The sequence below is a fragment of the Oncorhynchus nerka genome, linkage group LG4 (genome assembly GCF_034236695.1).
Source record: "Oncorhynchus nerka isolate Pitt River linkage group LG4, Oner_Uvic_2.0, whole genome shotgun sequence".
NCBI lineage: Eukaryota > Metazoa > Chordata > Actinopteri > Salmoniformes > Salmonidae > Oncorhynchus > Oncorhynchus nerka.
In genome coordinates, this window is record NC_088399.1 from 52500653 (window position 1) to 52527544 (window position 26892).

At 44.4% G+C, this 26892-nt stretch overlaps 1 protein-coding gene across 1 annotated transcript in view; it reads right to left on the minus strand.

The window, feature by feature from the left end:
- Nucleotides 1-26892, minus strand: part of LOC115106035 (inactive tyrosine-protein kinase PRAG1-like) — a 33879-nt gene continuing 6987 nt past the window's right edge. The window contains 5 exon segments of the mRNA XM_029628635.2: nt 1-2672; nt 2911-3192; nt 5534-6300; nt 13873-14039; nt 25974-26890. Coding sequence (XP_029484495.2) covers nt 1872-2672; nt 2911-3192; nt 5534-6300; nt 13873-14039; nt 25974-26890 — 2934 coding nt within the window. The 3' untranslated portion in view covers nt 1-1871.

Below are 26892 nucleotides of genomic sequence, written 5' to 3' on the forward strand. Positions count from 1 at the left end.
TGAATGTGTGAAAACATTTACAATTTATTAATAGATGCAGGTGAGGCTCACAAATTCTGTTAATAACTTGTTAGTCATCAGAGAAGTGTAAATGTTCTAGTCCCATAATGATAACTGCAGTGGAATAGAACAGTATTTGGACTGTTTCCTTTGCAGCCTCAGGCCATATTTCTCATTGGAGAAAAAGCTAAGTTAAAGTGTGTGTGGAAGCAGTCTGCTGCAGTGCACTGGCAAAGGAGAGGAGACACAGCAAGCACAACAGCAGAAGCATTAAAACATCAACCTCTAAAACAAACAAAGTAATAAAAAGGGAAAAACAATCACAGGTAGCTTCCCAAAATGGCACCCTATTCTCTAAATAGTGCACTACTTTGGACCAAAACTCTATATTGGCCCTAGTCAAAAGTAGTGCACCATGTAGGTAATATAGTGTTATTTTGTAAGTCGCTCTGGATAAGAGCGTCTCCTAAATGACTTAAATGTAAATGTAAATTTTGGACGTAACCAAAAAAACAAAAAGGCATTCCAGTGACTAATACAGGTTAAACAATTGGATATCATAAATACTTTCACTATGGATCTTATCCATTGCAATTATTAAGACCTGCTTGAGTGGGGCACAACAGTTGATCTATAATCTTTGTATGTACAAGTTATATCTGTCTCCAGACTAGTCTGTGAAATTCCAGTTTCACATATCGAAGAGGGTGTATAGGGGTTACGATTTACAATGAAGTTCTCAGTCACCGTAACACATGGAGAACTAAAGGCACTGTAACAATTTTATAATATCGAAAACAACAATTGTAGATGATATTAAGGTAAGTATTGGCGTAAGTGGGGCCATAGCAGTGGTGGTTCTGGCCATCTTAACTAATGCAATACACACCGTATTGAGTGGCATTAGGCAGTACACATTTTGAATTGGTTCAGGTCAGGCTAGTTCCATTCAGTCAAAACAGCTTTGCCTTTAAAATGGCTGCCTCTCTAAAGACCAATACCCTTACTCCCCATATGGATTGACAAGGTGAGATGCAACATCATACCTTTACACTGAATGGTAAGCATCATTCTAGAACCTGTTGACTCCGTGTCAACACTTTTACTATATGTGCCATTGTAATATAGGCAAATGTAAATACTTGTGTGTGACCCTCTATTTACATTTTGTAATAAGCAAATAAAAATTAAATAGCTGCACAGGCACAATCAAACATTTATGTCAAGACTTGCTGGAGTGGACAGGGATGAAATACCAGCGAGAGCTCTTACTATCTCAAAGGGCAAATGGGTATCAAGAAGTCCTATTAATTAAGGACAAGACCATAACAGTTAGAATGTCTTGGCTCGACTGTTGTTCATTAGTACTTTGCATTATAGTAAGTGTAAATCTTTGTCTGATTTGCTCCTTTCTGTGCACGTCTCTTCTCACAGGGGCTGTGTTTGGGGTGGAGAGTGCAGAATGCTCAGTCTGGCCAGAGAGACCATTCCATGTTAGGCTGTTCTGTCCATCCCTGGCCTGGCTGTGCTTTTGGACAATCTCCAGTGGTCTGCCTTAGTCCAGACAGTAAACAAAACAGCAGTCTGTAAACTAGAACACATACAGTAGAAGCTGAATGGTCAGTCAGTGATGCCTTGCTTTCATGCATGTCGTTGTAAAGGAGGCAGGCAGGCAGCAGGTTCACATTGTATTTTCGTATATCCTCCGTGACAGATACAGGGAAACCCAAGGCATTGGTTCATTGTCTCTACACATTGCCCACAAACTCGCCCCAATCCTAAAACTATCCAATCTTTTCAGATCTCATGGAGTGCCTAGGGAGCTAGGGGTTGATTTGGGATTCAGACAGTTTGTCCAGTCAGTGTTTCAGTCATTTGAGTGAGTAGAGCAGTTCAGCTGTATGACACAGGGACAGAGGGTGAGCGGCGCTGAAGTACTGACAACACAGCCAGTCCTCCAACTCTGCGTTCCTCTCCGGCTCCAGAGACCTCTCAGCAAACTTCATCATCAGCAGGGCTCTCTTCACGTCCAGCCAGTTGAGGAGGCCCTCGTGGCATGGCCCTTCTCCGGGGCCCAGCCTGTCTCGGTTCCCCCACCGCTGCTGCTCCATCAGGTCCCTCCGGGGGCCCCACAGTAGGCTCTGCAGCACCCGCTTGGCCTCCTGGATGTGGATGCGTTTCATTGGGTCTGGCTGGAGGAGCAGCCGGGTTAGTCTCTGGAGCCCAGTGGAGTAGAGGGAGACTGGAGGAATGGGGGGCAGGTCCTCACAGTTGTAGTCCTGTTCTTTCAGTTTTGGGCTCACCTCGAATGGGTTGGGCTGGTGGAGCAGCTCGTAGATCAGGATTCCCGTTTGGAACTCGTCGAATTTCCGGTACTGGGCGGCCGACACGATTTCCGGGGCCAGGCGGGCATGGTCGCGTTTAATGCGGGGATCATTGGCAGCGGAATCCTCAGTGTTTCGCTGCTTGGCCTTGGCGAAGCTGGCGATGACCAGGCGGGGGAGGTGCTTCTGGTCGTAGGGGGCATTGGGGTTGGCCTGCAGGGGGCGTTGGTGAGGGATCAGGAGAAGGTTCTCCAGACAGAGGTCGCGGTGTGTGACCCCGTGCTCCTTTAGGTGCTCCAGACCGTTGCACAGCTGCAGCAGGAGGAAGCAGACCCGCCGTTCGTACACCTAGATAAAAAACAATACATTTCAATAGTAGAGCGCTATTCATCAGAAATCACGAAGCTCTGTACATCAAAACAAGATTTTTTTAAAGGCTGAAAGCTTAAAGCAAAAATGAAGAAAGCTACGAGTGTCCCAAATGGCACCATATTCCCTATATAGTGCACTACTTTTAACCAGGGGCCTAGGGTGCCATTTGAGACGCAGCCTAGTACTGTACAAGATACGCAGACAGACAACTGACCTCTGGCTGAGCCTGGTGGAAGGACGCCCACTCCTTCACGAAGTCTGCCGTACTCTGCTGTGGCACCTCCTGGGTGATAACCACTACGCGTTCCTTGTCCCCCTGCGTGGGGTTGGGCCCGAGGGGCAGTGAAGCCTCGTCAGGGGGGAGCATGCTCTGGGGGACGCAGGCGATGAAGTGACCACAGTCCTGCTGGAGGTTGAAGTGGGGCGGGAGGGTTTGCTGGACAGACAAGCCGTAGAGGTGACCCTGCTTGGCTTCAGAGGTCTGGCTCTTACAAATCTGGAGGGAGAGAGGGAAACATACTGGTTATAGTTAGGTAGAGAATGGAGGAGGGGAGAGTCAACGCCATGATGTGGAGAGAATTAGGAAAATGTCTGCCTGGCACTTTCAGAGAACAGAGTGGTGGAGGAAGAGACTGCTTAGACCACAATGTGCATAGTGGGGAAAATACTTGAATTACATTGATAAACAAGAGTCAAAGCCCTGATGTGGACAGAATGTGGAAATACTTAAGTTATAATTGAAGCAGTTTTATAACTTGTATACTATCTCTGCATCCAGAAGAGACACAAGAGACTTTGCAAGAGTCTTTCCCCTTATTGTACTACTTCAAGTAGAGACATTAACACATTCTCTACTTGCACTTGGTGAGATTTAGTATTCTCACTCGCTGTCACCAAGCTTTAAATCCTGCATTCATTTCGATCTTGTTTTCAAGCAGACAAACACTGGTACACTTATGGCAGCTATGATGAATGAGTTTCATCATGTCCAATACGTGCAAAGCCAAACACTGTGTGTTGCATCCCACATTGCACCTTATTCCCTATATAGTGCACTACTTTTGACCAGAGTCCTATAGACCCTAGTCAAAAGTAGTGCACTATATTGGGAATAGGGTAAGCTCTGATATGACATAGGGTACTTCCCAAATTGCACCCAATTTCCATATATAATGCAATACTTTTGACCAGGGCCCATAGGGAAATGTAGTGGACTATATAAGGAATAGGGTGTTATTTGGGACAGTCTGATGATTAATATGAAGGCTGGATTATTTCATACACTGTGTGTGCGTGTGTGTGTGTGTGAGAGAGAGAGGGGATCTTTGATATATATGTGTGTGTGTGTACAGGCCTTGACAACAGGCGTGTGTATAACTGTAAATCCTGGCTGGCATGAAAAGATTAATGGACACAGAGACATTAGGAAAGACTATGCAGAGTCTCTGCAGCAAACCTCCCTTAACACACAGGGCCCTGCTCTGGATTTACACGTTGCTAATGACTTTGGGACAAAGGTCAGTGAGAATGAATGCAGAGCAGCACACCCTCCTCCCTCCACGGCAGGCTACAGTACATTCCCTGGAGGAACACTAGAATGGTGGGACCTTCCTTCTCTTCCCTCAGAGAACAAACCAAATCTGTCCCAAATGGCACCCTATCTCCTATATGGTCAAAAGTAGTGCACTACGTAGGGAATAACATGCCATTTGGTACATACACAAAGTGAAGGGGCTGTGGCTCCCTCTGGTTCTCTAAACAGTCAAAAAGCTTGTTACGGGGTCGGCCTACTTCATTGGACAGGTTTTATTGTTTAGCGAGCTAGTCTTTAACAAGGTAGGAAGATGACCTTGATTGATGAGTAGAACAGAGGAGTTTGAACGTACACAATCCAATCAGAGAGGAGTTTGAGGGCCTCCCGGGTGGCGCAGTGGTTAAGGGTGCTGTACTGCAGCGCCAGCTGTGCCACCAGAGACTCTGGGTTCGCGCCCAGGCTCTGTCGTAACCGGCCGCGACCGGGAGGCCTGTGGGGCGACGCACAATTGGCCTAGTGTCGTCCGGGTTAGGGAGGTTTTGGCCGGTAGGGAAATCCTTGTCTCATCGCGCACCAGCGACTCCTGTGGCGGGCCGGGCGCAGTGCGCGCTACCAAGGTTGCCAGGTGCATGGTGTTTCCTCCGACACATTGGTGCGGCTGGCTTCCGGGTTGGATGGTGCTGTGTTACGAAGCAGTGCTGCTTGGTTGGGTTGTGTATCGGAGGACGCGTGACTTTCAACCTTCGCCTCTCCTGAGCACGTACGGGAGTTGTAGCGATCAGACAATATAGTAGCTACTAAAAACAATTGGATACCATGGAATTGGGGAGAAAAAGGGGTAAAAAAGAAAAAAAAAAGAGGAGTTTGAATTTAAACTACAGATTACAAAGAACCTCTTCTCACGGTAATTATGTCTCTCACCCACACACACACATCCTCGCCACATGCTTGTTTATAATTCCACACGTTCCCCCCCGCCTCTAAATGTATTCTCAGCCTTTTTGTTTTGTCTTTCAGACTTATTATAAACATTAAACACCAGAGTCCTTGATAGCAAAAACATTTGATTATCAAGCACCACATGAGAGCCGTGGCCCCCAAAACAATCCCACTTTGAAACTCAAGAACACAGACAGACATATCTCCCTAGTGAAAGCGTTCTTCTGACCGAAAAGGGGCCTAGATAAAGGTTAACTAAGAAAGTTTGTATTCAATTACCTTGACTGTGTGTGTGTGTGTGTGTGTAGTGTAAAACTTGAGAACACAGAGAGCTATGGAGATGAAAGGTATCTAAGGTTGTCACCTTGACAGCGTAGGAGTTAGATGGGTCGGAGGCGCAGGCAGCAGAGTAGTACACAGCATCGCCTGCATTACAGCTGGCTTTGTTACAGGTCAGTTTGAACAAGGACCAGTTGCTCTCATCGAAGCGCAGCGTGTTCTTCTGACTGCGGGTGAAGTGGTCCTCACATTTCAGAGCCAGGCGCCGCAACGACTCAGCGTACAGGCCTCCCAGCTTAGAGTAGATGCCCTCTCTACTGTCTATGTTACTGAGCAGGGTCTGCAGCTGCAGGCTAGAGCCGTGGCTGGGCCCGGAGGCTGAGAGGTGAGGGCCGCTGAGCTGGGGGGAGGAGGAGGAGGTGATGCTGCCCCTGCTGTGTCCTCCGAGTCGACCACGTACTTTCGGGGGTTCGTCCAGGGTCCGGGAGTGCAGGGGGCGACCCGGAGGGCCATGACAGCGCTCTAGGGATTCGGAGGAGTAAAGGGGACGGGGGTCGACAGGGGAGGATGGGAGGCTGGACAGGGATGGTACGTCTGGACGAGATGCGTTGCTCTCGGAACCACCGGTGAAGGGGAGGCGGGGGAAGGCCCAGAACAGGGGTTTCCCGGCTGCGCTGTCAGGGGCGGAGACAGTGCGGTTCACCATCTTCTTCTCGGGGAGAGGCGGTGGCTGCAGCTGGTTGGAAAGGTTGTTGCTAGGGAACGGGTCAGGGTGAGGAGACACTGGAGAGGAGTCCATGGGGCTTCTGAGAAATGGGGAGGCGCACGACAGACGAGGGGCATCATGGGAACCTGTAGAGAGCGAGAGAGAAGTCATCAGTATTCATGTTGATATTGGATATCACACAGAGACAGGCTACAGGCACAAGATAAAATATTACATTTGAAGCACATTTCCATTTTTTTATATACTGAATTTACTTAAACACTGGAGAACTACTAGTACCAGCAGCATCAACACTTCTCTGATCAAACAGTTGCCGAATCCATATACATATAATAAAAAACATTTGATCAAAACATCTCACACTAGAAAACAACTCTGAGCTGACTTCTCTGAAGCGTGTGTGTGTGTGTGTGTGTGTGTGAGTGGTGTATGTAAGAACCCAGCTGAGCCGTAAGGGAGACTGGGCATCTATCACACCACTATCAGATTGGGGGGGTTGGGTAGTGCATGTAGGCTTTTTGTCCCCCCACTTTTGATCTGAAATCGCCAGCACCCAACTAACGTGTAATTTTTGCAGATTCTAAGCGTTTGCGCTAGTAATGTATCAATATTTGTCTATGAAATGACCAATGAACATATAGCACAACTTTGGATTTCACCCCTGTCTCGAAATCAAATGATGTTGATCGTTTTGAGGTCTTTACTGAGTAAGCTTCTCTTCTCCTCTTGCTTTGGCAAAGCAGTGCTGCTCGCCAAAAGGGTTTGCTGTTCTTGTTATGGAATGATAATTCGGAAAGTATTTGACCCCTTGACCTTTTCCACATTTTGTTATGTTCCAGCCTTATTCTATTCCCCTCATCAATCTACACACATTACCCTACAATGACCAAGCTTAAACAGGTTTTTAGAGAAAAAAAATTGGAAATATCACATAAGTATTTGTTGAAGCACCTTTTTTCTTTACCCCAATTTGTAGTTACAGTCTTGCCCCATCACTACAACCCCCATACGGACTCGTAAGAGGCGAAGGTCAAGAGCCGTGCATCCTCCGAAACAAAACCAGCCACACTGCTTTTTGACACAATACTCAGAAGCCAGCCCACCAATGTGTCTGAGGAAACACCGTACACCTGGCGACCGTGTCAGTGTGCAGGATTCCCGGCCTGCCACAGGAGTCGCTAGAGCCTGATTGAACAAAAACATCTCTGTCGACCAAACCCTCCCCTAATCTGGACGACACTGGGCCAATTGTGCGCCGCCCCATGGGTCTCCCGGTTGCGGTCGGCTGCGACAGAGCCTGGACTCGAACCAGGATCTCTAGTGGCATAGCTAGCACTGCAGTACAATGCCTTAGACCATCGCGCCACTCAGGAGGCCCTTGTTGAAGCACCTTTGGCAGTGATTACAGCCTCGAGTCTTCTTGGGTATGATGATACAAGCTTGGCACACCTGTATTTGGGGAGTTTCTCCCATTGTTCTCTGCAGATCCTCTCAAGATCTGTCAGGTTGGATGGGGAGCGTTGCTGCACAGCTATTTTCAGGTCTCTCCAGAGATGTTCGATCGGGTTCAAGTCCGGGCTCTGGTGTGGCCACTCAAGGACATTCAGAGACTTGTCCTGAAACAACTCCAGCGTTATCTTGGCTGTGTGCTTAGGGTTATTATCCTGTTGAAAGGTGAACCTTTGCCCCAGTCTGAGGTCATGAACGCTCTGGAGCATGTTTTCATCTAGGATCTCTCTGTACTTTGCTCCGTTCATCTTTCCCTTGATCCTGACTAGTCTCCCAGCCCCTGCCGCTAAAAAACATCCCCACAGCATGATGCTACCACCACCATGTTTCACAGCGGGGATGGTGCCAGGTTTCAGGCCAAAGTGTTCAATCTTGGTTTCATCAGACCAGGGAATCTTGTTTCTCATGGTCTGAGAGTCCTTTAGGTGCCTTTTGGGAAACCAAGTGGGCTTTCATGTGTCTTTTACTGAGGAGTGGCTTCCGTGTGGCCACTCTACCATAAAAGCCTGATTGGTGGAGTGCTGCAGAGATGGTTGTCCTTCTACAAGGCTCTCTCATCTCCACAGAGGAACTGGAGCTCTGTCAGAGTGACCATCGGGTTCTTGGTCACCTCCCTGACCAAGGGCCTTCTCCCTCGATTGCTCAGTTTGCCTGGGTGGCCAGCTCTAGGGAGTCTTGGTGGTTCCAAACTTCTTCCATTTAAAAATGATGGAGGCAACTGCGTTCTTGGGGACCTTCAATGCTGCAGAAATGTTTTGGTACCCTTCCCCAGATCTATGCCTCGACACAATCCTGTCTTGGAGCTCTATGGACAATTCCTGTTTATATATATATATATATATATATATATATACACACACACACAGGTGTACCTTTCCAATCAATTAGAAACATCAAGGATGATCAACGGAAGCAGGGTGCACTTGAGCTCAATTCTGAGTCTCATCTGTTTGCTTTTTTCTGTAAACAAAAACGTTTTTGCTTTCTCATTATGGAGTATTGTGTGCAGATTGAGTTTTTATTTTTTAGTAAATCAATTTTAGAATAAGACTAACGTAACAATGTGGAAAAGTTAAAGTGGTCTGAATACTTTCTGAATACACTGACTGTTCAAAGCAAAACTATCCAAACTATTGCTGATGGTGAACCTGAACAATCAAAATAAAATCGAACGCAAGCCTCGATCTGCAGGTAGGCTATAGCCAGATCAGAGTTGTGTCTCTAGTAGCTTAATTCTATTCTGGTAAAACACCATTTTCAACAGCGCATTTGAAAACAATAAGCTTGAAAATGATATTGGTTGTCAATCAACTAATAAAGCCTAATATTGTGCAAGCCATTTTACAAGCATTTGAATGCTGAAGGTGCCCCGCAGCTACAAGATCAGAAATAGAACTCTCTTCGGGCAGTGCGCGAAGCTGGGCACAGTGTGCAGTTTCACTTGGCTACTGATATTCCCTGGGGTTGTTCGGCACGCAAAGGGACTATCAACGCATTTATAAGAGCGATATTTTCAGAAGTTAGACAGAAAGTTATTTGAGAAGAAGAAAAAAAACTAGCCGACGATTCGTAACCTTTGAATTGATTTTCCGACTGATGCATGCTAGATCTGGATTGGATTGGGGTCCCGATCTTAAACATTTGAACTAGGAACCAATGTGTATTAGTGAATCGTTACATGCCCAGTATGAGCAATAGGGAGAGTGAGGAGAGCGACTAACGGCCGCTAGTAGTTACTGTTGAACTAGGAGCCTACCGCCTCAGGCGCCTGTATTGATTCTTATAATTGGAGCTTTGTGTCCTTGTGCCTCCCTCACCCAGAATGCTATAAATATATAGTACATTACCAATACAGCACATTACCCCTCACCCACAAACCTACAGTACATTAACCCTAACCCATAAACCTATAGTACGTTTTCCATAAACATACCGCACATTATCCATATGTAACAGATTGCATTCTGTTCTGCCCCGAGTGGGGATTAAACTAGCGATCTTCTGCCCAGCAACTCAAAGCCAACCATCTTAGCCAACAGAGCAATCTACATTATCCCTCACCCATATAGACCTAGAGGAAATGACCCGTCACCCATAAACCTACATTAAAGTACATTATCCACAACAGCATCTGCCTGGGTGACGTTGGCTAGCTGTACCCATACTATCACTGTGTCTAAGTGTCTCTCCCTTGTAACGTCTAACATCTTAGTCACATTTCATCTATTCAAAGTTCCCTGAGAGGGTGTAGTGAGGGAGTTCAATATGATGGTCAACGTGTCTGCTGTGCTATACCATTAGGAAATTGTGAATTAAAGAGTACAATATAAAGAATGTGAAACTCCACAGTCTAACCCAGAGAGATGGGTAAGTGTGTGCTTGTTGACAGTAAGGCTGCTTCTCAAATGGCACCCTATTCCCTACAAAGTGCACAACTTTTGACCAGACCTTTGGGCTCTGGTCAAAAGTAGTGAACACTGTAGGAAATAGAGTCATAGAGTCACATTTTTAACACCGACTAAATGAGTGAGTTTCCAGAGCGGAAATCTAAAGGAAAGATGACATGTCTGCATGGAGCAGCAAAAGCCCGTATTTTCCTCCTTATCAAAGTCCCATAATTATCTCTTCAAACACTTCCCAGGAAGTGAGGCAATTACATACTGTCTGGGAGTGTCCCAAATGGCACCATATTCCTTTTGAGTGCATTACTTTTGACAGGAGACCTGTGGTCATAAGTAGTGCACTACATAGAGAACAAGGTGCCATTTGGGTTGCATCCCCTGGGCTTATATGGAGAGACGAAGACAGTGACGCCAGACAAGAGTGATGGTGCGTCAGACCTCAGCCAGCAGTGTGCAGGGTTAGACACACGCACACACTCACATGCACTCAAACACACACGCACACTGATTCAATCTGTCTATCTGGGAAAAGTATATTTCAAAACAAAGTCTGGTCACACAGACAGAGAGACAGGCACACACACAATTTGGAAGAGGACAGAGAAATGAACGCTGGACTTCTGCTACTATAACCTCATATCTGCCGTAGCCTTTTCCTCTTCTGATTGTTCTCTCAATCTCAACCTAGTTAGATTCCTTCTAGTAGAGCCATGTGACTACCACAAATGGAAAACAAGTGAAGACATTTTTCCTAATCAGGTAACATGGCATAAAGGGCAAGATTTCCCCCAGGACCAACTCTGGGGCACAATTATTTTACATTATTGCAAGAGGCTGCAATTTTCTCCTTCCTTTGACACTCCGTTAATAAAAAACTAGACTACGGTACCTCCTCCAATAAGATGCGCTAGACCCTGTTCATTCACTCTCTACAGATGCAGGAACTTATATGCAGGAAATGAAACATTTGTAGTGTAGTTGAGATTTCCACTTTGAAAATTCAGACTTGATTTTCCCTTACGAAAAATGTATCAACCCCTACAAAAATGTCAATTTAATTATAATCAGCATAATAATTCACATTTCCTTTTGCGGCAGGATTAATTTCCTGCTGTAGCAAACTGTAGATCCTACGTCTGCACATGCACAGAGGATGCTGACCAATCACAAGCGAACTCTCTCACTCTCTGCATGGCTTGTGCATGCTGGCCAATCACAAGTGTCCCTGCTTAAAGCGTGCAGTTAGACTCTGGTGAGGAAAGAAAGGGCTTTACCTGTGTGTGTGTGTGTGTGTGCCAAAGAAGGGCACACCTTCAGTGGTATGGCAGTATTTTGGCTACAGCCAGACTGATGTCAACCAAATTGAAGTGTTGTGTAAAAAGTGCCTCAGAGTTGTGGCAACAACAAGAGACAACACGACAAATGTATTAAATCACTTGAAGAATAACCATCCTCTACTTTACAATGATTGCATGGTGGAAAAAAAACATCTGACAGTAGGAAAGCCCCTCAGCCACAACCAGCCGCCGAAACAGGCATTGATTACAGACATAGAAATCACAGAGGCTATCCCCTATCACATAGCTTAAAGAAATGTTCCTATTTACACAGTCAGCAAAGATGGCTTCAAGAAGATGATGAACAAGCCAGACAGGAGATACAAGATTTCCATCTCGCACATATTTCTCCCAAGTCGCCATTCCCAACACTGTATAACAAAATGAAGGGAGAAGCTGAAACGTTGAATGTCGCGTTGAATGACTGGACCAAACTCCAATGTTTTGGACGGAGGCTTCACCTTGCAATTGGTGACCTATGTGTTACATGTTTTTGTTAAGGCACTTTTGTCTTATCATTTCAATTATAATAACGATTGAGTCTACTTATACATAAATACACAATCAGAAGCTTCCTATTCCATCTGTAGCCTATGGGTACCTGAATAAATAATTCACTTACGTTAATTAAGAACTCATAATGGTAAAATAGAAATAAGGAACTCATTATGTTATTCATTAATTAATTAAATGCTTTGCTTATAGCATATTATTTAGATAATAAAAATGTGTTTTAATACAGTTGAAGTCGGAAGTTTACATACACCTCAGCCAAATTCATTTAAACTCAGTTTTTCACAATTCCTGACATATTTAATCCTAGTAAAAATTCCCTGTTTTAGTTCAGTTAGGATCACCACTTTATTTTTAGAATGTGAAATGTCAGAATAATAGTAGAGAGAATGATTTATTTGAGCTTTTATTTCTTTCATCACATTCCCAGTGGGTCAGAAGTTTACATACACTCAATTAGTATTTGGTAGCATTGCCTTTAAATAGTTTAACTTGGGTCAAATGTTTCGGGTAGCCTTCCACAAGCTTCCCACAATAAGTTGGGTGAATTTGTCCCATTCCTCCTGACAGAGCTGGTGTAACTGAGTCAGGTTTGTAGGCCTCCTTGCTCGCACATGCTTTTTCAGTTCTGCCCACACATTTTCTATGGGATTGAGGTCAGGGCTTTGTGATGGCCACTCCAATAACTTGACTTTGTTGTCCTTTTTTTATTTTAAAATTTTTTATTGAACCTTTATTTAACTAGGCAAGTCAGTTAAGAACAAATTCTTATTTTCAATGACGGCCTAGGAACAGTGGGTTAACTGCCTGTTCAGGGGCAGAACGACAGATTTGTACATTGTCAGCTAGGGGGTTTGAACTTGCAACCTTCCGGTTACTAGTCCAACACTCTAACCACTAGGCTACCTTACACGGAACCCAAACCGGCTGCGCACGTGTGCCATCGTGCATACATTTACTTTGTCCCCCTACACCAAATGCGATCACGACATGCAGGTTAAAATATCAAAACAAACTATGATCCAATGACATTAATTTGGGGACAGGTCAAAGAGCATTAAACATGTATGGCAATTTAGCTAGTTAGCTTGCACTTGCTAGCTAATTTGTCCTATTCAGCTAGCTTGCTGTTATTAGCTCATTTGACCTGTAATATAAACATTGAGTTGTTATTTTACCTGAAATGCACAAGGTCCTTTACTCCGACAATTAATCCACACATAAAACGGTCACCCGAATAATTTCTAGTCATCTCTCCTCCCAAGCTTTTTCATCTTTGAACTTATATGGTGATTGGCATCTACACTTCCATAGTATTACCACGACAACCGGAAAAATAGTTTTTCTCCCATCTCCTCATTGGTTTATAGAAGCAGGTACCCATGTGCCATCTCCTCATTGGTTATACCCACGTGAGTGATTGAAAGACTGGAATTTTGTTTAAAGGCACAGTCAACTTAGTGTATGTACACTTCTGACCCACTGGAATTGTGATACAGTGAATTATAAGCGAAATAATCTGTCTGTAAACAATTGTTGGAAAAATTACTTGTCACGCACAAAGTAGATGTCCTAACTGTCTTGCCAAAACTATAGTTTGTTAACAAGAAATTTGTGGAGTGGTTGAAAAACTAGTTTTAATGACTCCAACCTAAGTGTATGTAAACTTCCGACATCAACTGTATATAGGTGTAATAATTCTATCTATTATCATATGTAGTCTATAACGATGTTGGAAAATATTTGTTTCATTTGGTTTTATATTTAGTTACCACAGTATGTATGTTTGAAAATCGCAACTCATAATCGCAATTGCAATATCTGGCCCCCCCAAAAAATCGCACAGCCTTGTGTGTAGCGCTCACTTAATTATTTTTGTTCTGCTCTTGTATCTCTTGTCTCTAGTTTTTGTGTCCCGGCGGGTGGCTGTACTCACCAGAATCAGAGAGGGCTCTGTTGGAACCTCCATGCAGGCTGTCAATCGAGGCTGAAGGCAGGCTGCTGCTCCCCAGGCCACAGAGACTGTAGGACAGGCTCTCCACGGAGCCCTGCTGGCTACTCCGGTCCAGCTCCACACTGCTCTGACTCATCTTACCAGACACCCTGCAGAGAGAGGAACATAGAGACTGACTGACTGTGTGTGTATGTGTGGGGGGGATTGTTTAGTGCCTTATCTCCATAACCAGGAAGTTAAATGAATAATAACAAAACAGCTTCCCACCATTAAAAACAAATGAACACTCACTGTTATCATGTCTGATGCTTGCACTGCTTAAAAACAACTAACAAAATGACTCTATTGCACCTCTCAACAATTACAGACAGTGTTCTCTATTCTTCCAACCAGTTAAAAAGAACACAGAATCTTAGTACTCCTGTCTAATTTCAGGAAACTGGTCGAGCGTGTGTTGTTTGTGTGCGTTGTGTTGTGTGCTGCTTCCCTGTCAGTTTTGCTTCAGGGAATGAGACGGTTGTTTACGATCTACTTTTGTTTCTCTTTCATCTTATCTAGATATCGCATCCTGTCTGGATGTGAATAAGACAGTATGGCCACTCCATTAGGTAACTTGCCTCAACTCTTCACAAGAACACAGAAAACAACAGTTAGATTATTCTCACTTTCCTGGCTGACTGAGTGTTTGTTGCTGTGTCTCTTTAAATAAATAATTTTCTAGCACACAATACTTAGAACCAAAACAATGCCAATTCATGAAAGAGAGACAATAGAGACTGTGATTTGCCGAATTGACCGTTCAACAATGCTGTTTTTGAAAATGTTTGCCCCTTTCCACCTCCTATCCCCATTTAATAATTGACCTGTTCTCCAAATCAACCGACAAAAGCTCTAATCTAAAACGATAGATAGAAAATCAATGATTGCGCCTATCTGATTATATCTGAATGAAAAGGAGCTCCATCCTCCTGGGGTAGTTTTTCTGATCATGGGACGCAATTAGACTGAGTGAAAAAGCCGGCCACTGCTATTCAGTTGCTTCATTATAGCTGGTTAATGGGATAACAGAGCTTAGGACCGGCTCCTTCATCTCAGATTGACTGGCTCTACTGCCTCTATCCACTGGGCCTTTTAACTGCAATCACCTCGTAAATCACCACAACAAAATGTGTGTGTGTGAACCCTACTCATTCTTGAGCAGAGCAGGATCCAGTATTATTTTTCACACCAAAGGTTTACAGTGGCTTGCGAAAGTATTCACCCCCCCTTGGCATTTTTGTTGCCTTGCAACCTGGAATTAAAATATATTTTTTGGGTGGGGGGGTTGTATAATTTGATTTACACAACATGCCTACCACTTTGAAAATGCTAAATATTTTTTATTGTGAAACAAACAAGAAATAAGACTAAAAAACTGAAAACATATGAGCGTACATAACTATTCACCGCCCCAAAGTCAATGCTTTATAGAGGCACCTTTTGCAGCAATTACAGCCGCAAGTCTCTTGGTGCATGTCTCTATAAGCTTTGTACATCTAGCCACTTGGATTTTTGTCCATTCTTCAAGGCAAAACTGCTCCAGCTCCTTCAAGTTGGATGGGTTCTGCTGGTGTACAGAAATCTTTAAGTCATACCACAGATTCTCAATTGGATTGAGGTCTGGGCTTTGACTAGGCCATTCCTAGACATTTAGATGTTTCCCCTTAAACCACTCGAGTGTTGCTTTTGCAGTATGCTTAGGGTCATTGTCCTGCTGGAAGGTGAACCTCCGTCCCAGTCTCAAATCTCTGGAAGACTGAAACAGGTTTCCCCAAGAATTTCCCTGTATTTTGCTCCATTCATCATTCCTTCAATTCTGACCAGTTTCCCAGTCCCTGCCAATGAAAAACATCCCCACAGCATGATGCTGCCACCACGATGCTTCACTGTGGGGATGGTGTTCTCTGGGTGATGTAAGAGGTTGAGTTTGCGCCAAACATAGGGGTTTTCTTGATGGCCAAAAAGCTCAATTTTAGTCTCATCCCACCAGAGTACTTTCTTCCATAGGTTTGGGGAGTCTCCCACATACCTTTTGGCGAACACCAAATGTGTTTGCTTATTTATTTCTTTAAGCAATTTCTGTTTTCTGGCCACTCTTCCGTAAAGCCCAGCTCCATTTTTTAAATAATGGATTTAATGGTGCTCCGTGGGATGTTCAAAGTTTCTGATATTTTTTTATACCCAACCCTGATCTGTACTTCACCACAACGTTGTCCCTGACCTGTTTGGAGAGCTCCTTGGTCTTCATGGTGCCGCTTGCTTGGTAGTGCCCCTTGCTTAGTGGTGTTGCAGACTCTGGGGCCTTTCAGAACTGATGTATACTGAGATCATGTGACACTTAGATTGCACACAGGTGGACTTTATTGAACTAATTATGTGACTTCTGAAGGTAATTGGTTGCACCATATCTTATTTAGGGGCTTCATAGAAAAGGGGGTGAATACATATGCATGCACTTTATTCCATTTAAAAAAAAGTTATTTTTAAAATTTCACTTCACCAATTTGGACACTTTTTTAAAATGTCCATTACATGAAATACAAATAAAAATCCATTTAAATAACAGGTTGTAATGCAACGAAATAGGAAAAACACCAAGGAGGATGAATACTTTTGCAAGGCACTGTATGATGATGGAAGACGGTGGAAATGTTGAGGTGGAGGTAAAAAGTAAAGGACAGAGTGTGTGTGTATGTGTGAGAGAGTGTGGTGGGGGTGGGGGTGAGTGAGAGGTTGAGGTACTCTCTCTTAAGTTTCAAACTCTGAGATCATTTGTATCCTAAATATCAGATTTCCCTCATCAGATTTTCCCCCCAGCTACCATAGGAATGTAATAGTGTTAATTAGTGTCCTGAGTAAATGTAAAGACAACCTCCTCAGTGACAGTCAAGGATACATTACAGGGAAGGACCTTGAGCCTTTAAGAGAAGACATGCATGGACAGCCTCCCATCATTACGGTCTCATGAAAATGTCTTATAACTGGACATTTGTTCTGAATCGTAGGGACACTTAGGATGGGATCCAAACCAACGCAGATAAATGTCCTGTGCACTGCGATAAACTTTCAAAGGCAATTTCCCAGACATTTAAAGTTATCACGTTCCCGGTAAACACTGCTATTGTAGGCTCTAGCATGAAATCACCTCACCTTCATTGCAGTGTACAGGTAATCCATCTGTGTTTGTCTGGATCTCAGTACTTATAACTTCAACTAATATGTAGAAAGTAAACAACAGGGCTAAGAAGCCTTGTGGATCTGTTGACACTCATGATATCATTACATGCATGTGGTATTTTTAAAGAAGCATCAGGGTTGAGGGGAGGGATGAGTATATGGGGTTGAGGAGCGGGTGAGTTATGAGCGGTCAAGTTATAAGGGGACTACAGATGGCAGTGTTGAAAGATGAGCCTCACTTGCCTGTGGGTGATGTTGTGGTAGATTATGTTCTTCAGTACTGAGTCTAACTCTCTCTTCTCTTTCTCTGTTTCTCTGAGTCACCCAGCCCTCCTTTGAGTTACAAAAGAGAATAGCTGCCAAGTAGCGAGATATCTTTAAAGTAGGCCGCAGCCTCCATCACTTCCCCTGCTTGATGGTCAGTGAACTGTGACTACGTTGTCAGATGATGGTTGGATAAAAAGGTTACCAAAACAATAACAATCTCTGAAACCTTGTTTATCATGGCATGGCTTCCATTAGCTCTTCAGGCATGTGTCTTTCTGATAAATCACCAGTGTCTAAGGGGTTGAGTAATAGTGTACATTGACGCCTACCTGGTGGCCAACCTGCCTATACTGTGCCCCTCCCCTCGCTCTCCGTCCCTCGCTAGCTCACAATGAAAGATGTGTGTTTGTGTTCTTGGAAGTATGGCAACTAATCAGTCTCCTCCGTGATCTTGACACTCAGAAATGGGAGTTGACACCGGGTATTAGTTTGGAGTCGACTCTCCACCACTACATCATCGTTGTTAATAGTTGGAAACATGGCAGAGAAAGGCAAGCGAGAGCAGCAAAGTCCTGTATGGTAATACTTTGAGAAGTTAAATGAGAAGGAAATGCAAACTTTGCAAGGTGGAATTGAGGTACAGTAATGGTAGTACCAGGTGCAATGCAAGGATCAGACCCTTTCTTTCAATTTTTGCCTAAAATGACATACCCAAATCTAACTGCATGTAGCTCAGGACCTGAAGCAAGGATATGCATATTCTTGATACTATTTGAAAGGAAACACTTTGAAATTTGCAGAAATGTGAAACTAATGTATGAGAATATAACACATTAGATCTGGTAAAAGATAATACAAAGAAAAATGTTTTTTTATTTGTATTTGTTTTCATCACCTTTGAAATGCAAAAGAAAGGCCAATATATGACTTAGGAATCTAGGCGCAATTTCATTTTTGGCCATTAGATGGCAGCACTGTATGTACAAAGCTTTAGACTGAGCCAATGAACCATTGCATTACTGTTCAACGTGTTGTATCAAGTCTGCCCAAATGTTTAACCACGTGAAAGGTACACACCGTGAAACCCAAACATTTTGCCATTTAAACGTTAAGAATTTTTTTTCATTTATCATATCCCTAACTTGAAACTCTAAAACTAGATAGAAAGTATGTATAAAGAATAATGGTAATAATAGTAATAATAATAATATATATTTCAAATAAGTGCCCTTTACCTGGCCCGCAATTGATTTTGAGGAACAAATCGGTGAAACAAAATCTCTGCGGCCCTTTGTTGAATTTTGAAATCCAGGTGTGGCCCTCATCACAAAACGTTTGTCCACCCCTGATCTAAACTATTATGTACTACATCTATACTATTACTATACAGTAACATATCTAAAAAAAATATTTCTGTTCATTATGAATATTTCCATTTGAAAAATGGTGGAATAGGGAATCGAGGAGGACAGTTCTGGTTGAAATAGATTACTGCGAACACGATTTCTCTTCACAGAGCCAGAGTGTGACCTTGGCAAGTAGCCTATTTAGCGATCGATACAGAGTGTTGGAGGATGATATGAGGACCATTGATGGGAGTCATGTGCTGCTATGAATAGCAATAGAGAAGCCCACTCTTATGATAATTCATCATAACATTATTATAGAGTACATTATATGTACATATAGGGTCCCTGAATGCATTCATGCGGGTCTTACTCAGAAAATACCATCCAGATCTATAACTGGCTCATTGCTGTTGGACAATAGAGAAAACTGAGTGAATGTTATGATATGAAGTCAAGTGACAGCATCATCATTTTGTATGCTACCCTATCACCATAGCTGGCTGTGAAAATAGCATTCCTGTAGCCTTCTTCCAGCAACAGCACTGCAGCATCCGCAAGCTAGCCTGTTAATTAAACATGGTGTTAGGCTAGCGAGGTTATAAATACAACATTAACACAGCCTGATGAGGACTACCTGCTGTGAAGAGGCCACACACATACACCATACACCACACACACACACACACACACACACACACAAGAGTAGCTGTAGCTGCTGTGATTGTAACTGGGAATGGGGATCCAAATAAACGAATAAGACACACAGGCAACACAACAGTTTGTATCAGTTCCAAGACGAAATGATCCCATCTATAATAAAGCACAGCAGCCAGTGACACACTGTGACACATACTTATAGCACTACAGACATAGAATGACTAGATTCTGTTTCAATGGCTGAACCGTTCATTTCCTTTTTAAGCATTTAGCAGACACTTCCTATCTAGAGCGACTCACTTGAAGTAAGTGTGGAAGAGTTCACACAACTCCAGGACCATTCAGTGATTCACCAGTAACGTTGGTGTGTTGTAATGCTGTTGCAATGCTCATTTTCTTGCCTTGCAAATGCAGGTTAGTTATTATTTTGAGAAGAATAGTGACCATTGTTTCAGCAACAAGGTCATATGAAATGCAGGCCAGTCATAAACCACTGCCTTGCTGCCAGGGATATTAATGTACAGCCACAGGGCCCTCCCTCCCTCCCTCTTTGGGAAGTATATTAATGTACAGCCACAGGGCTCTCCCTCCCTCCCCCCCTCTCCCTCCCTCTCTCCCTTTCTCTCTCCCTTCCTCCCTATCTCCTCTCTCTATGGGCAGCAGTCACTGTACCCATAACACGTGCAGAGCAGAACTACAAGCAGCAGCAGCAGCAATGGGACGTGTGGTGTGGTGCAGCAACGCTTCGTTTCACAGTGCTCCGTCTGCCACCGCTGAGAGCTACGCCTTAGAGAGCTTTATGTTTTATGAGTCCTCAAGGTCTCTGTCAGTCATGCTCCCAGGATGGATATAACCCATTTAACGTTCAGATATATCCTACATCCGTCTGTCGCCAACCGTCTTTTATGGAAGATGCGTTTCACCCCATCACCTCCTATCCAGATGACTGGGGCTGCATGCCAAATGGCACCGTATTCCCTTCATAGTGCACTCATTTTGACGAGAGCCCTAGTCTCTGGTCATAAGTAGTGCATTATAAAGGGAATAGGGTGCCATTTAGGACGCAGCCTGTAACCTCCATTCACATCCCAACCCTGGAGAAATACACCTGGAAGGCATGACATGGGGAGGTTTATGTAATCAGATAGATACGGGCATCTCCTATCTGGGCAGCAGGCAATGGATTCACACACAGGGCTGGTTTCAGCTCTCAGCTCTGACCAAGCAGTGCCAACCTACACCTGACAAAAGATCGCCTCTGACCTCTAACGATCTCGATCCTACTGCAATGTTATTGTTTCAGTCCATAAGTTGTATGGTTTTGGTCTGACGAAAAATAACCTTAATTTGCAGTACTTCCAAAAACACAATACAGAATCTGAATTTTATCAAGATTAGAACCATCTTATTCAACATAGGGCAACAAAGAAAGTTCACTAAATCATACCTACAAGACCACATTGTTTTTGTTCAACAGAGTTTGGCTAATGGTATGTTTTCAGAAAAGTCTCATACAGTACCTCAGACTGAAGTATCAGCAAAGGTCCAGGCAGGATGGCCATCAGACACATTATGATTCCAGGTCCTTACTTTCGATTAAAAAACTCCACAAACTATGAAGTATTGCAACACTCCCTCAACAAGAGTCATGTGTGTATTTAAAGTCTCTCTCCACAGAAAAAGCAATGGCACCTTTTAAACGCCAAATAAAAACACCCGTGTCTCACAACCTCCACAAACCACACAAACACACTTCTTCACTGCAGCGTTTCCCCTGTACTCTTTCAAACCCAGCAACTATGATATCTAGTCTATTCTCTGCCATCCGAAAGGATAAAGCTAATCTCGGGGTGAGACGGGGGGGGGGGGGGGTTGTCGGATCTTGGCTGGGGGTGGCACCTCATGCCATGGACAGTTTGGGAGTTGCCCCGGGCAACAATCTGCTCTTCCACTACTTTAGGCAACCCCTCCAGGTGTCCTGCCCTGACCTAACTGACACACCCACATCCCATAATACACACACAGGGCTGGTGGGGGTAAGATGGTAGGCCACACACAACGGTTTGGACCAACTGTCACCAGGGTCGTTCCACCTCAAAAAGCACAATGAAGAGCATTTCAACACCCACCATCATGGCATTGTTTAAACAAATAAAAAATGACCCTGTAAGCAGTCTATTGACAAGGTGTGACAGTAACCCATGCTTTGTTTTTGTTGGTACCATGGACTTGCATTGGATTTGTGCCACAAATGCTAAAACGTTAGCATTTTGAAACAGTGGCCTTGTAAACTAAACCAAAGCATGGATTGCTGTCATACCTTGTCCACAGACACTTACAGGGTAAGGAAACTAATATAACTTTGTAATTTGGGTGAAATATCCCTTTATCGTTGAGGGTGTGGGGGTATTTTTTTTGTAAATCACCTAATAGCAGGAACAGCACCATCGAGTGGTCAGAACCTGGTAATATCAGGATGTAGGATGGGACATAAACCTAACAACTTCAATGACCAATTTCTCTGAACAGAGGGAAAAAAACATCACCAAATCCACTGAGAATACATGACCTAGGATGAAGATAAATGCTCAGAGCTGCAGCTCCACACTACCAGACACAGAGAACTGATACTCTATACTCGTTGTTGGGATTAGTGTGGCGGGTCCGTGGGTCTTACTCATTGTTAGTTTGGTCCAAATTGGATGTAAGATACTATATTTACTGAATATTATGTGAACCCTAGAAATTAAAATGGCCAATTTGGGTGTAATCAATTAGCTTAATTTTCTCAAAGATCAAATTGCAACAAAAATCACGTTTCAGGAATGCTAATCTTTTATGTTTCCATCTACAGAAACGATTGCAGAGCAATCTGAGATGGTGGGTATCAAGGCTTGCGGAAATCACATGGAATGACCTACTAAGGATGAAAGGACTGCATCAAAAGTATCACCTCACACAAGGACCTCCCAGTGAGGACGTTTGTTTGGTTCCTCACAGTGATCAAAGAACTGATGATGATGATTCCCGTCGTCAGGAGGACAGACTTCTCAACCATCTGGTTCTTTAATGATTCATCACACAAAAATGCTGCCTCATCAGGGTTTGGTTGGTTTGCCTGTTTTCCTCCTTCTCAGCCTTGTGGAAGCACCACTGCATCACTGGATGTGTCTCAAATGGCACCCTATTCCCTATGGGCTCTGGTCAAAAGTGTAGGGAATAAAGGGCCATTTGGGACACACAAACTGTCTGTCTTCCACTTTCCTGTGTTACACTCTTCTCAAAGGCTTTCTAAGACACTTTGTCTCTGTGGGATTAAAGTCTGATGTTTCCGGAGTTATATTGGGTGAACTGTGAGCTGTGAAGTTGAATCTGTTGTCTTCTGGCTGTTTCTTAGCAGAAGACAGAGAGGGGAGATCTTGTGAAGCTGACAGAGCTTCATTATTTAGGGAAAGTTGACTGTAAAGTCTATGTGAGGGTTAATGTGACTCTGAGAGCATGTTGTTTAAACACGGGAAGAACTGGCGTGGCAGTTCATGCCTAGTCCTACTGTGCGCTATAACAGTTAAGCTCCCGGAAAACAAATACGAAACGGAATACCCCAAAGCATAACGGTTGCTAGGGCAAGGCATGTTCCCGCATGTGTCTTCTAGAAAGAGTATTTGTATCAGTAGCAGCATGCTAGCAATGTCATAATATAATGGGACAGATGCATCAGCTTACTAGTATTACAACAAAAATAAGGGTCTGGGAAATGCAATCAGCAACAGGGGTTCTAGAGTTCCCTTACAGCCAGCCAAAACAAAAGCCGCTGCTTTGACTCATTTGTGTCATATTGAAAAGTTTCAAATGTCAAACTTTAAGTTGCCAAATCATTAAGAGGTAGAAAAGTGTCTGGGATCATCCTGATACGTCAATGACCTTGCTGCCCGATAACGTAGCCTAATGCTGTATGGGTTTGACACCCTTTTAACACACGTTACTATGAATCCACAATTAACACCGCCACAGCTTCCCTGCAGTTTAAAACCTAGAAATGAGATGTCGAAATAGTCACCTGCACAGAAAACCAGCCGAGAATCAGCACATTCTTGTTGACCAAACACCGAAAGCTGCTCTGTTCTGAACTCTGCGAGGACTTGAGGAATTTGCAGTTGTATTCTAAACCGACAGCATGCCCGACAAAAGCCAGGTTTATTTTAAAATGACCACTTGACGTCAACATGGCGGCAAACTATGTCTCGTTCTGCTTTGGGTATATGAGTCAGAAACCTCAGTGTGTATTAATCATCTGAGGTATAGATAGAACATGGTGGGGAAATGTCACTAGAGTTTAACAGCTAGGTTATTTTATATCGCCATGTGACTATATTTGTTTCATAGGTAGGTCACAACTAGCTATTACCAATGATAGAAACATTGATTCGTTTCATGAACATTTGAATTAGAGCTTAGTTAAATGCATATTCGCATCTTAGACAGATGCATAATAACATATCACCATCTCAGTTAGTTGACAATGTTTTCTTTGTGTGTGTCTCTGTCAGTGTCATTGAGGCAAGGGCACAAGGACCTCCCCTCCAGTCACATCTATTGTGTGGTGGCCAAAACAAATGTAGAATATGACAGGGAACATTTTTACTGCCCATTTTGTTCTTGACTTTTAGAACGAAAAGTTAGGCTGCAGTTACAGGGCTCGACTTGCACGCAGTTTTAGTTTGCAGTTGCAGGTTGCAAGTGACATCATCTCAAACAACTTTTGCTGTTACATGAAGCGGCTCCAACGCGGTTCAAATAGCATGCAACAGCCAAATGAAATTGAAGCGGCTTCTGTCATATTGTTTGAGAATTCTAAACTCACCTCATGCCATCTGCTGCATTAGGCCTTGTACATTGTGACAATGGGGCAGCTATGAAAATGAATGGGCCTTTAGCTTTTGTGATAGCATCAACATCCGGGAACGCTGGAGAAACAGACCAAGCAGAGCAGGCTGGGGTTAGAGAAGTCAATGAGAAGTGAAAGATTCATCCCTAGTTGTACATTTTCTTGTAATCCAAGCACAACCTAGATTTGAGCCAATGTCTTAAGTAATTGAACATGTTGTGACTCCAACCTTGTGAAAGCGATAAGCTGACTCATTTTAATTTTTGGGAAAAACTCCTTTATATCGAAGGAGTGCCTTTTTGATTTTGACGGGCCTGCGCGTATGCAGTTCGGCGCGAGACGACTGTGAGACCCAATTTATGTGTTTCTCCGCATGAGCTTAACTAACTAACGTTGTCATGTCATCGCCTACAAGTGTGATCAGGGATTTCTATTGGAGAAGCGGTTTCTGCCTATCTTCATAATGTACCGTCTGTGTTGTTGACATGACAACTGGGCCGGCGTTCCAAACCTTCGAATGTGACAAAAGCATAAGTTCTCATTGGCTGTTTCTTACGACTAGTTGCATAAAGTTGAAAAGCTTCAACTGGATGTAACAACCTTGCAGATGAGATGCTAATTAGTTGCAAGGGGTGTTTCACTGAGCACTCAAGAAGCAACTCAGTTGCAAGCAACTAAAATTGTGTTCCGAGTTGCATTGTGCAACCCCAGCCTTAGACTACTACAAATGGAACAAGGAATGCATTGAGACTGGTTCCCGGAACAGTCTGAATGATCCTACGGGTTCTAGAATGAGAATGGAGGCTGATACCGGCTGAATAATCTCACAATGAAAGGCGAGATCACAGTAGGCACGGTCGCCTCGCTCGCCTTGCATCGCTGCACAAGACGAGGGAGCGACATTTAACCATCACACGCAGAGAGGGAACCAACCACATGGCTGCTACAACAGACCTCTCTAGTCAGCTGATTAGGTACACCAAAGGGGGGGGGGGGGGGTGAAACTATTCATCTGTTGTGTTGACATTCCCAAAATAGTCTGACAAGTGAATAGTTAATTATCAAACAGCAAAAACCTTTTAGAGTACAAGGGACATTTAAAATGTCTACACTACATAAAGCAAGTGTTAATGCCCTTGCGTTGCTTAATTTATGTACTGCCTAGTGATGAATGAATTTCATTACTGTAAAGACTTGGACTGGATTCTATGGTCTGTCTGGCATGCTGTACTATACTATGCCTGAACCAGAGCAGTGCATTGGGTAAGTGAGGAGCCTTTAAAAGCTATAAAGAAAATGACAGAGTGGAAATCAAACAAACACCTAACTGAACTGGTACCTTAAGAATCACGTTTGCCAAAAATGTTGTCTCATCAACATGAAGCAAGCCATCTAATTCCAACTCGAATGACTGAAACACGGAACTCAATGACAACACTGTATATTCAACTAGTAAGCTGCAAAGACCAGCCATGGCCTTTGCTCTTTCAGACTCGCCATCGTGCATTCGACACTCTCAGGAACACCATCCGTGGCTCAATGCTCAGTGTGAGGGAAATAATCCAGGTCCGTACAGTACGGAAGAGTGACTCAACGACAAAGGTGCGTAAAGATACTTCACCACAGTACAATGACTGCTCTTCATTCTACCCTCTCAGGAATGCCATCCACAGTGTGTAAAAACAAAAGGCCCAGGCCCAGTTTCTTACCTGTGGTGTTTCTTAGGCGGAGGGGGTGGAGGAGTGGGGCCCTGGCTTGAACTCTTCCCCTCTGCTGAGAGCTGCACCGGGCTGGAGACGGACGACGGAGTCAACGGCTGTGTTTTGGCCAACATGCCCCTGCTATGTTTGCCCTCCTCCACGCTGCCGCCGCTGCAGCCTGCCTGCTTCCGTTTCTGACTGGCACCATTGTTGGCCACGGTGCCTGGCAGGGTCTGGGTGCTGCCCTGCAACCCCCCAGCGGGTCTCCAATCCCTGGCCTCCCTCCAGACAGCCGCCCCATTGATGAGCCCCATCACCCTGTTCCGAGAGGAACTCTCCTGGGCATGGCCCTCGTCCCCCTCCTCCTCCTCCTCGATCCGGCCCTCCCAGTTCCAGGCGGTGGTGTGGAGCTTGTGCCTCCGGGCCTCCGATGAGGCTGAGTTGTGGGGCTCCATCTGGGGCTTCACCTGCACCTGGACGTCGCTCTCCCTGGAGGATAGAGACAGAGCCTGGATTCCCTGGATGCTGAGCTCAGGGAGAGGGACTGGGGAGAGACTAGAGGTCCCGAGGAGTGGTTTGGGGGAACGGTTGTTCCTCTTGGGGGGGATAGGGGGGCTGTTCTGGGGCTTGGGCTGGAGGGAGGCAGGGGAGGCTGTGGATGGTGTGGAGGATGTCTCTGTGACAGAGGAGCTAGAGGGCCACTTGAAGGCTGGACTCCCAGGGTTACTGATGGCCGTGGGACTGAAATGTGACCACTGGGTGCTGACAGCTGAGTCCGGGCTGCTCAGGTAGAAGGTCCGGTTGTTCTCCTCAGTATGGGCGGCCATGACAGTTATCTTTGCCCTATGGTTCTGACCCTCTCCTGTGAGCTCCAGCTCTGAGCATTGCTTTTGGGCCTGGGGGGGGTTGGGCTTCCCGTTCCCCCAGC